Source organism: Rhinatrema bivittatum, chromosome 1 (genome assembly GCF_901001135.1).
Source record: "Rhinatrema bivittatum chromosome 1, aRhiBiv1.1, whole genome shotgun sequence".
Lineage (NCBI taxonomy): Eukaryota > Metazoa > Chordata > Amphibia > Gymnophiona > Rhinatrematidae > Rhinatrema > Rhinatrema bivittatum.
The window spans coordinates 691,808,670-691,821,080 of record NC_042615.1 but is presented as its reverse complement, the minus strand read 5'-3'; the positions used below and the strand labels follow the sequence as shown (position 1 = coordinate 691,821,080).

Sequence of the window (12,411 nt, the reverse complement as noted above, 5' to 3'; positions counted from 1 at the left end):
CAAGGTGATGCATATAGGGAAAAATAACCCTTGCTGTAGTTACTAGGGATGTGAATCGTTTTTCAACGATTAAAATTATCGTCCGATAATGTTAATATCGTCTTAAATCGTTATAGAACACAATACAATAGAAATTCTAACGATTTATCGTTAAAAATCGTTAAATCGTGTTAGTGCGCACTAACAGAAAATGATACAAATTGACACTTTCCAGGTCACTGAAGGTCAGTTAGGAATGAATATGTATTCCTATTGGCTGGCTGCCCTCTTATCTATTGATGTTACCAAGGTTCCCACTGAGGTGATGGTTGGGGGGATGGGAAATGGAACTGGAAACTCACGAACACCAACAGAAAATGATACAAATTGTTGACACTTCCCAGGTCAGTAAAGGTCACTTAGGAATGAATATGTATTCCTATTGGCTGGCTGTGCTCTTATCTATTGATGTTACCAAGGTTCCCACTGAGGTAATGGTTGGGGGGATGTGAAATGGAAACAGTTGGAAGCTTGACAAAAAAAGTAACGTGATGATCATCACTCATGTACTAGAACTTGTTTGTTTATTATTTTTGTTAGCAGGCAGGTGAAATGCTAGTGCATGTTGAATTTGCCAATCACTGTGCATTTTAGAAAGGTGGTCCTGGCTGTAACTACACAGTTCAAATATATGTGGTAATTGATTATTGGTAAGTGTATTTTTTAAGTAGCCACACTGGCCACCAGATCACGGATCATGGAGAGCTGCATCCCTGCTCCCAGCCAGTCTGGGGCTGCCTGTCCCAGTCATCCATGGAGGGCTACAGCCCTGCTCCCAGCCAGTCTGGGGCTACCTGTCCCTGTAATCCATGCAGAGCTGCATCCCTGCTCCCAGCCAGTCTGGGGCTGCCTGTCCCAGTAATCCATGCAGAGCTGCATCCCTGCTCCCAGCCAGTCTGGAGATCACAACACTCCTGGTATTAATAGGGATAGGGCACTGTGTGCAGGAAGATCACAACACTCCTGGTATTGATAGGGATAGGGCACTGTGTGCAGGAAGATCACAACACCCCTGGTATCAGGGTTAGGGCACTGTGTGCAGGAAGATCACAACACTCCTGGTATTAATAGGATTAATAGAAGATCACAACACCCCTGGTGCCAGGGATAGGGCACTGTGTGCAGGAAGATCACAACACCCCTGGTATCAGGGTTAGGGCACAAGTTCTAGTCACATTGACTGATCACATTACTTTTTTTGTCAAGCTACCAACTGTTTCCATTTCCCATTCCCCATATACTGTCAGTGGGAACCTTGGTAACATGAATAAATAAGAGGGCAGCCAATAGGAATACATATTCATTCCTAAACTGACCTTAACTGACCTCAAAAGTGTCAAATTGTATCATTTTCTGTTAGTGCGCACTAACTGGGAGTTAGTGCGCACTAACCCGAGTTAGTGCGCACTAATCGGAAAAAACGATTTTTAACGATTTTTTAACTAAAAAATCGTGCCAAACACGATTTTCTTCTCCTGCCAGACGATTTCAATCGTTAAGACGATAGGGCACACGATTCACATCCCTAGTAGTTACACAATGTTAGGTTCCATTTTAGGAGCTACCACCCAGGAAAGAGATATGCAGTAGGGATGTGAATCCTTTTTTGATTTAAAAAAATCATGAGATATTTTTTAAATCGTCAAAAATAGTTAGAGTCGCGATACAATAGAAATTCCCCCGATTTATCGTGAAAAATCGTAAATCGGGGGAGGGGGGAGGGCGGGAAAACCAGCACACCAAAACAACCCCTAAACCCACTCTGACCCTTTAAAACGAATCTCCCACCCTCCCGAACCCCCCAAAATGTTTTAAATTACCTGGTGGTCCAGTGAGGGGGTCCCGGCGCGATCTCTTGCTCTCGTGCCATCGGCGCCATTTTGGCTGCCACTAAAAAAAATGGCACCGATGGCCCGATAAAAAAAAAAACCCACCCAACCCTTTAAATTGACCACCTTAGCCTCCCCCACCCTCCTGACCCCCCCAAAACCGTTTTAAAATTACCTGGTGGTCCAGTGGGGGCACGGGGAGCGATCTCCCGCTCTCGGGCCATTGGCTGTGTTAATAAAAATGGCGCCGATGGCCCTTTGCCCTTACCATGTGACAGGGTATCCGTGCCCCTGTCACATGGTAGGAGCACTGGATGGCTGGCGCCATCTTTAAAGATGGCGCCGGCCATTTACTTTTTTATTTATTTATATATTTATAAGTGGGAGTGGGGCATTGCAGGAGAGGTAGGAAGAGGGTGAAAAAAGTGGTTTTCTCCTGCTTCTTTGAGCTTCCCACTCAATCAGAAACCACCCCAGCTTGGTGCAGTGATCCTTCATTCACGGGCGCCTCCCGCTTACATTTCCTCACTCTCTTCCCTCTGTACTCGGCCACTGCAGCGACAGTCTTTAGCAGGGAGCCTCGCTCTACAGCTGCCTTTGAAAACCAGTATATGCGCTTGCTGAATTCCACAAGGAAGTGTTGCTGTTACGTGACGTGTGAGTTTCCATCCCCTGGGGGTAACAACCAGCATCCCCCCATCAGCCCAATAAGGGCAAGCTGGGTCCAGGAAGCAATGGCAGGTCTCCTGCAAGGCAGCACATGGCACTGCCAACAAGCCAGCATGGGTGGCCTGCAAGGAGTTAATGCTCGAGACCATATTACCGTGGTAATCAGTTTAATTAGTTTCTTTCTATTCTGAAGCAATTAAATTAAACAGTGATTGCCAGTAGGGTACTTCAAAGAGTAATGCTTGATGTCAGATTCTTGGCATTGGTGTGTTTCTGCATCCATAATGGCTTCCCTTACGAAACACACAGTGACACTTTGCTTTTTTTTTTTTGGAAAAACTGCTCAGGAAAAGTTGCAAACTGATTGGTATGTGCAAGACTTATCGGAAGAATGACATGACCTGGTATGCACCCTGCCCCCAGACTCCTTCAGCACAGACAGCTCATGGAGCAAAAGGCTATTTCAAGTGTCCAGATATGATTTCTCTGCAGACAACTCATGAAAGGTGACCTGAGTGGCTCTGCTCACACATCAAACTACAGTTGATGTCTTTGAATAAGCTTGGCGACAGGTATGACAGATGTCTGCGTCCTAGCAATTGTTTTTTTTTTTTTAAACTTTAGGCAAGAAGGAGCCATCAAGAGAAATATTCTTCTCATGAACTAAAGAAAAGAAAGCACGTCTCCAAAAATAAATATATCCTGATTCGTCTTGGACATTGTTTCAAGTGAAGAGGATCACCTATTAAATATCAGTTAATATGACCACTCATAACAGTATAAAGACAGGACTGCAATTTCATTAGAAGCATAACCGTGTGCAGCATATACAGGATACACTAACAGGTAGGGACACAGGTGAATTGACTTCATCCTTAAGAGGACAGTAAATGAACAGTTTTCCCAGCTAAACTATGCAGATAGAAAACTCTGCTTGTTTCAGGCAACCTCATTTTATTGACACAGGCCCCTCTCCTTCCTCCCAGACCTTGCCTCTTGTCACCAACTCCCCACCTCCCCAGGTCTCCGACCCCTGCTTTGCATAAATTAACATCTGTGGTGGGCTAGTAGAGCTCAGAGCACCCCCCTAGGCTCTAAGCCCAGCAGTGTCACTGACAAAATGGCACCAGCTGGCTTCTGATGTTCTTATTCCCTATCACATGATAAACTGACTTGCCCCTGGAACACCCCCAGATTATCTGGCTAACTACTTAGCTGGATAACCTGAAGGCATTCAGCATACGAGAATTTTTAAATTCCATCTTCTTTCTGGCTAATTTAGCCAGACAAATGCACTGAATATTGACCTCATTTCAGTTTAATGAGGGTCATATATGTTATGCTTATGGGGGATAATTTTAAAAGGAGTTATGCGCGTAAATGTAACTATCATAGCAATTTTCAAAAGCCATTTACATGCATAAAGTGCACTTACTCGAGTAAATTCCATGGACAATTCGATAGCATATATTGTAGCAATTTTCAAAAGCCCACTTACATAGATGAAGTGCATTTACATGTGTAAAACCCTGTTTTATATGTGGAGGTGCTTTTAAAAATCAGGCCCATATAGGGGCGGATTTTAAAAGGGTTACGCATGTAATATATGCACGAAACCCTTTTAAACCCCTCCTGCACGCGCCGAGCCTATTTTGCATAGGGCCGGCCAAGCGTGCAAGCCCCGGGTTGCGCGTATGGCTCGGGCGAGGGCCAGAGCCTCCAGGCACAGCGGCCATTTGCCGCTGTGCCTGGGATTGCGGGCCAGCCGTTGGCTGGGACGTGCAACCTACGCCTGCCGGGAGGCAGGCGCAACTTCTAAGTTAAAGGTAAGGGGGGGTTTAGGTAGGGCTGGGGGCGGGTTAGGTAGGAGAAGGGAGGGGAAGGTGGGGGAGGCGGAGGGAACAGAGGAAGGCTGCGCAGCTCGGCACGCGCAAAGTGCACAAGTGTGCACTCCCTTGTGTGCACCGACCCTGGATTTTATAACATGAGTGCGGCTGTGCGTGCATGTTATAAAATCGGGCGTAGAATTGTGCGTGCAGGTTGCGCACACAAATCCACGCCCAAATCTTAAAATCTAGTCCTTAGTGTTTTAGTCATTTATGTTTTCTAGATGACTTGCATTTATGCTTGCATATGTCATTTTATTTTATTTAATCCATGTGGTGTTGTGTGTAAATTTTGTATCCTGCTCCAAATATTGATTATGAGGGATGGGGGTAAATAAAGAAAAGGTAGAAACTTTTCTCCCCAAAAGATGTGAAAATATAAAAAATAAAATTCAGGGTTGTGCACTAGGGATGTGCAATTGTTTCATTCATTTAATACGTTTCCCATTACATGTCAATTAGATGTGCATTCGTTTCATGTGTTTCATACGTTTCATATTACATGCTTGTATAGGAAACGTATGAAACGAATGCACATCCCTATTGTGCACAGAACAAAGATGGTGATATACAGAGTGTGAGCAATGTGAGGAGCTCCTATGCTGCCAGTTCTGCAATTGTTGCCCTTTAGGATCATAGGCATAAGAAAGGGAAGGATCGGAGCATAACCCTGCTCATCCTGTGACCCCTCAATGGCAACAGAGCTCCATTCCGGAGCTGCTCCAGGCCTACCTGAAATGCTGCCTGTTGCCTCTTGTGCTTTAGGAGCAGTGGGGATGACTAGATGAGGTGAAGTCTCCTACTACTTTAACTGTACACAACTCCACCCTGTGCCTCGGAGGAGGAAATTTTATACCTCAGATGGTTCCACACTCTTTAGAGGAAAAACCACTCTATTACTCAGATAAATCTCACATGTACTTTTTGGACTTCATCTGAACCATCATAACGAGAAGATTCTCCATTTTAAAAGACAAGAGAACACTTCAAACACCTCTGACCACCTTAGTGAACCCTCCAAACTGGAAGATTCCACATTTTAATACAGAGGCCCAACCTATTTCACTGCTAGTTCAACTCTAGTGGCCAAGCATATTTTCTGTTTCTATTTAGACTTGCATACTGCCTTTCTTCCCAGAGTAGACTCAAAGTGGTTTACAATTAGAGGCAATAAATACCTCAATATGACATAAAAATAACAAACTTAAAATAATAATCATCAATATCACTTAATAACAAAAACTTATAACAGTAATTTAAAAACCTTAATACGGTCAACCAGAAGCCACTCTCACTAATAGGGTCATTCATCAAAATGCTTTATGGTGTTAACCCACTCGATAAAGCGTTAACGCCATAATGCACACACTTTTTTCCCTGGTGTTAAACTGTGCGATATGCCTTAAATGACCGTAATGCAGTTTATGATAAAGATTGCAAATTGCATTTTGGCCATGAGAGAGACAGTGAGAGAGATGAATTTTGATGAATCTAGGGGTAAGGGCGTGAAAGACAGTATTACATATCTATAAAACACACTCCCTTCACAAAAGAAACATCAATACATAATTTTCCTTATTACAAATTGCTCCCAACAACTTGGGAGGTAGAAAAACTGCATTAGAAACTATAGAACAAACAAACAAAAAAAAAATACATGCCTACCCAAACCCACATAATAATATCAATTAAATATAGGTCCATCCCAAAACACTTAAATAACCAACCCCATCGCTAACAGAGAGGCCAGTACTACCAGCAAAGCTTTAAAAAAGCACCTTCCAGGCAAAAACTTTGTGATACTGGCTCTCCAGATTGCTTCCTGTCAAAGCAACGCTGGATGTGGCAGGAGCTCAATGATTGAATTGTGCTCTCAGTGATGGTGTTTGGGAGGCTCTAGGTGGGACAGGAAGATTCAATATGGATTTACAGGGAGGAGCAGGGGACGTTTGGAGGGACCTGTCTTAATATTTTATTTGGCTAATTTGGGGAGTGGGGGTAGAAGTTTGGGGCATGCAATTTTGGGGCTACAATTTTTTACATATTTTGGGGGGATTGGGGGGAGAAGGGTTTGGGTGCAATGCCCTAAATGTGATACACTGGGGAGAGGAGGTGCGGGATTAGGCCAGCAGGCCTGCATTTAATTTTTGATCACTACTACTTAGGGAGGAGGAATAGCCTAGTGGTTAGAGCAGTGGGCTATGAACCAGGAGACCAGGGCTCAAGTCCTGCTGTCGCTCCTTGTGATCGTGGACAAGTCACTTTACCCTCCATTGCCCTCTGGGGATGGGGAAATAGCTACAGTACCTGAATGTATCTCAGATTGAATGTTGGTATATAAAAGTAATAAATAAAATACTTTACGGCTACATTCTTTGAATATAGTCGGTTGAGGTTAAACTTATATGAGAACACATTCCTGGATAACTGTGACCCTGCTCTTGGCCACATCTAGAATTAAATAAATCAAAAAACTGATCACAATGTGGTATTCATAAACATCAAAATAATAAAAAAAACCACATGCTGGGAAACATATAATTATTTAGAAAGTGGAGAATCCCTCATAAATGAGCTAAAGGTTTAACTCTTTTTTTTTCTATAAAGAGATTTATTGTGGGAAAACAATATCTTCATGCGTTACCAAAGTGACTACTTACCCGCTCTAAAATATAATCACTGGGCTCTCCACTTTACTACCCTTAACACTACATCTCATTTTAATTATATTATTTGTTTTTTCTGAAACAAAAAGAACAAAAGACCCTTATCGTTTCTTGCCGAATATGAGATGTGGTGTTAAGGGTAGTAAAGTGGAAAGCCCAGTGATTATATTTTAGAGTGGGTAAGTAGTCACTTTGGTAACGCATGAAGATATTGTTTTACCACAATAAGTGAACACTCTAATCATAAATCTCTTTATAGAAAAAAGGAGTTATACCTTTGGCTCATTTATGAGGGTTTCTCCACTTTCTAAATAAATTATGTTTCCCAGTGTGTGGTTTTTTGGGGGTTTTTTTATTTTCACATCTAGAATTAGACAAATATCTTATTCAGCTAATTTCAATATTCAAAGTTAGCTGGTAATTTAATTGGCTAACTCAGCTCTGCACCAGAATACCCCCAAAATGCCTCCCATTTATCCAGATAAAATTTAACTGGATAAGTTGAGTATTTACCTTTGCATGTCTGTCTGTCTACTAACAATAACTTTTAGAAGCCAAGTTCAACTTACCCAAAAGACAGAGTCAGCCATACTGTAGTAAGCTTGATTGTATTTTCTTTAACTGGATAATTAAAGCATTTCATGAATGTTAACCAAATCTGTAAGATATTAGAAAAATGTGAGTATTCTTGTGGGAGCTTGGGCAATAGAGACTTGGAAACAGCCAGAAGGAATAAGGAGGTAGACTGGCTGTTTCCTTTTGTGCTATGTATTTACAGTGAAAAAAAACCCCAAAACAAATGATGCAGTTCACCTTAAAGTTCAGATAGCACAGACATCACACATAGCAGGTTTTAGTGCAGGCTGGCTTCCTGCCTGCTCCCCGAGGCCTTTCTAATCCTTCTGGGCCCTGTCTTCTTATGCTAGGCTGAAGGGATCCTCCCTGGACCCAGAATCCCTTGCTGTGTTGGGACTTAAGGAGGACGGGCCAGACAGCTGTGGCAGGTCCCTTAAGGTGGTCTGAGGGAGTAACCTGTAGACTCTCACAATTCTTTTTTCCCCTCAGAAAATTAATCTTTCTTTTGGACCTGGTAGTTTCCTCTTCCTCCTCCTCTGTACTTCTACCTCAGTTAGAATCAGGACTGGGGCCATGGAGCTTCATTCACAACTACTGAGAGATTTTCAACCTATTTTATATTAGAGATGTGAATCGTGTCCTCGATCGTCTTAACGATCGATTTCGGCTGGGAGGGGGAGGGAATCGTATTGTTGCCGTTTGGGTGTGTAAACTATCGTGAAAAATCGTTAAAATCGTGAGCCGGCACACTAAACCCCCCTAAAACCCACCCCGACCCTTTAAATTAAATCCCCCACCCCCCCGAACCCCCCCCCCCCCAAATGCTTTAAATTACCTGGGGATCCGGCGGTGGTCCAGAACGGCGGCGGTTCGGAACGGTCCCCTCAATAGAATCGTGTTGTCTTCAGCCGGCGCCATTTTTCAAAATGGCCGCCGCAAAATGGCGGCGGCCATAGACAAAAACGATTCGACGGAGGAGGTCGTTCCGGACCCCCGCTGGACTTTTGGCAAGTCTTGTGGGGGTCAGGAGGCCCCCCCAAGCTGGCCAAAAGTTTCCTGGGAGTCCAGCGGGGTTCCGGGAGCGATTTCTTGCCGCGAATCGTTTTCGTATGGAAAATGGCGCCGGCAGGAGATCGAGTGCAGGAGGTCGTTCAGCGGCGGTCCGGAACCCCCGCTGAACGACCTCCTGCAGTCGATCTCCTGCCGGCACCATTTTCCGTACGAAAACGATTCGCGGCAAGAAATCGCTCCCGGAACCCCGCTGGACTCCCAGGAAACTTTTGGCCAGCTTGGGGGGGCCTCCTGACCCCCACAAGACTTGCCAAAAGTCCAGCGGGGGTCCAGAACGACCTCCTCCGTCGAATCGTTTTTGTCTATGGCCGCCGCCATTTTGCGGCGGCCATTTTGAAAAATGGCGCCGGCTGAAGACAACACGATTCTATTGAGGGGGCCGTTCCGGACCGCCGCCGTTCTGGACCACCGCCGGATCCCCAGGTAATTTAAAGCATTGGGGGGGGTTCGGGAGGGTGGGGGATTTAATTTAAAGGGTCGGGGGTGGGTTTTAGGGGGTTTTAGTGTGCCGGTTTTCCTGCCCTCCCCCTTCCCCCGATTTACGATTTTTTAACGATAAATCGGGGGAATTGGTATTGTATCGTGGCCCTAACGATTTTTTGACGATTTAAAATATATCGGACGATATTTTAAATCGTCAAAAAACGATTCACATCCCTATTTTATATCCCCTCCCACATCATACCTAGTCTGGTCATTGCAGTGCTGGTTCTGGGCCGGAGCCCTGCACCAGGGCTGCTCCTGGAACTCTGCAATCATGGGCCCTGAATATCACCACAAGGTATCATCCTTAAGGAATAACCATGATTCCCTTCCCTAGGAGGCCATGAACATTGTCTCTGCAGCATTCTTAGCCCCAGGCAACACAGGCAGTGGAAGACCCAAATTCGGAATCAAATCAGGAATCTTCCACGATCAGCCACTGGACTAGGGCCAGAAAATGTGTTTTTTTTAAAACATGAAGAGGCCAATATTCACTTCAGCGGCCCTCTCTGAGCAAGCTAGCCGAATAAACTTATCTGGCTAACTTGACTGAGATACTCAGCAGCGCAGCTTTACCACTGATATATTCAACAATCTACAGTTAGTCAGATAAATTTATCCAGTTGACTATAGGACAGCCAAATAGCTGTCCTAGACTTATCCAGGCTTAATAATAACTTATCTGGCTCACAGGCCGATACAGTACAGTGCGCTCCGGTGGAGCGCACTATTAACAAGCATTTGGACGCACGTTTGACGCGCTAGCTTTACCCTTTATTCAATAAGGGGTAATAGCGCGTCGAAAACACGCGTCCAACTCGCCCGAGACTAATAGCGCCCGCAACATGCAAATGCATGTTGATGGCCCTATTAGTCATTCCCGCGCGATACAGTAAGTAAAATGTGCAGCCAAGCCGCACGTTTTACTTTAAGAAATTAGCGCCTACCCAAAAGTAGGTGTTAATTTCTGCGGGCACCAGGGAAGCGCACAGAAAAGCAGTAAAAACTGCTTTTCTGAGCACCCTCCGACTTAATATCATGGCAATATTAAGTCGGAGGCCCCAAAAGTTAAAAAAAAGTTAAAAATAAAAAATTTTAAATGGGCTCGCGGGTTGAAAACCGGATGCTCAATTTTGCTGGCATCCGGTTTCTAAACCCATAGCTGTCAGCGGGTTTGAGAACAGATGCCGGCAAAATTGAGTGTCGGCTGTCAAACTCACTGACAGCCGCTGCTTCCATCAAAGAAGAGGCGCTAGGGATACTAGCGCATCCCTAGCGCCTCTTTTTACCGCGGGCCCTAATTTAAATAAATTAAGTTACTGAATTGCACGCACAGGAGAGTGGCCTGTACGCGCGCTGGGAGAGTGGCCGCTCGCCCGCTCTCCCGCATGGTTTACTGTATCGGCCCATAAGTTAGCCACTTAAATAGCTACTTCCGGAACGCCCCATCCCACCCCTCACTTATCTGCCTAACTGCTTAGCCAGATAAACAATTAGACGGCTAAGTGATGGACGGTCAGCACAGTCGAATTTTAGATAGCACCACTTAGCGGGCTAAGTCAGAACTTAATCTGCTGGTTGTCAATGAATATCGATCTCTATTTTTGAAAAAGGAGCTCTTAGGCACAGTAGCAAATATTTTTCCTCATCATCCTAGTGACTAACAAAAGGTAGGGGGGCAAGCACCAAAGAGGATGACAGTACTTACACATATCAATGAGGAACCTTTTTTCTCTCTAGTCAAAGCCTTTCCTAAATAAAGTATTTAAAAACTCAGTTATATTCCTAGCCCATCTATGGGAGGTGCTCGTGCCTACTGACCGTATCTCCAGATATATCTGTGGTCTCCCCAGCTGCTTGTCTCAGCAGAAACCCAGGACCCTTCCTCAGAGCCTGGGCTCCCTGTGCGGTGCTGTACTAACAGTGCAATCACTGTGCTGACAAACAGGCCGATTCAGTAAAGTCCGTGGGAGAGCGGGTGAACGCCCGCTCTCCAGGCGCATGGACAGGCCACTTGCCTGTGCAGGCGATACAGTATTCAAATGAGGCCCGGTGTAGAAACGGGCAAAAGGAGGCGCTAGGAACACTAGTGCGCCCTACCGCCTCCTTTTTGACAGGAGCGGCGGCTGTCAGCAGGTTTGACAGGCGACGCTCAATTTTGCCGGCTTCTGTTCTCGAGCCCGCTGACAGCCATGAGCTCGGAAACCGGACGCTGGCAAAATTGAGCATCCGGTTTTTGACCCGACAGCCGCCGGCCTACTTTAAAAAAAAAGAAAAAAAAATTTGAACTTTTTTTTACTCTTCGGAACCTCCGACTTAACATGCACTTTCCCGGTGCCGGAAGAAATTAGCGCCTACCTTTGGGTAGGCGTTAATTTCTGAAAGTAAAATGTGCGGCTTGGCTGCACATTTTACTTTCTGAATCATGTGCGAATACCTAATAGGGCCATCAACATGCATTTGCATGTTGAGGGTGCTATTAGGTTTGGCGGGTTGGATGCCCGTTTTCCACCCCTTACTGAATAAGGGGAAAGGGAAAACATGACAGGACCAAATGAAGCCACAGCGCATACAGTATCAACCAGGACAAAATGTTCGGTCTCCTGTGTACTTACACCGTACAGCTCCGTGCGGATCCGGATAATGCACCTCTTATACCAGGTCCCTGTGTCCGTCTCAATTTCTATCAGCTCATCTATCTGTTTGGGTGTTTTGATTCTGTTGACCTGGGAAACACAGCACAGTTGAACATTTTTGCTTTGCATGAGCAGATGATTGCTCACTGCATGTACGAAAGAATACAAAATCTAAATCAACAGAGATGACAGATTGGCAGCTATGTGATAGTGCCTGAAGAATCAAGACTACAACATCCTGAGGTCCATATTCAGAAGCATTTAGCCACCTAATTCAGAAGTTAGCCAGCTAAATGAATATTTGGGCACTTATCTAGCTAAATTCTAGCCGGTTAATAAGATAGCCAGCTAGAATTTAGCCAACTAAGGGGGTTATTTTCTAAGGCTATCGCATATGAAAAGGGACTTTTCGCATGCAATAGGTTGCCGGGGGCGGAGTCGGAAGGAGTCGGGGCGGCGAGGAGGCGGACGCGGCACTATCTTCACTGGCACCGATAAGGTAAGACACATTATCGCTGCCGGTGGCACTATTGGGTGCGAAAGCCAGCAGCGATAA

General features: G+C 45.0%; 1 protein-coding gene across 1 annotated transcript in view; it reads right to left on the bottom strand.

Moving 5' to 3' along the window:
* SV2C (synaptic vesicle glycoprotein 2C) overlaps positions 1–12,411 on the bottom strand; it is a 305,333-nt gene that overhangs the window by 46,123 nt on the left and 246,799 nt on the right. The window contains exons 6-7 of the mRNA XM_029586219.1: positions 11,835–11,945; positions 7,659–7,747 (exon numbers count right to left, since the gene is read on the bottom strand). Of these exons, the coding sequence (XP_029442079.1) occupies positions 7,659–7,747; positions 11,835–11,945 (200 nt within the window). The remainder of the gene's footprint in view (positions 1–7,658; positions 7,748–11,834; positions 11,946–12,411) is intronic.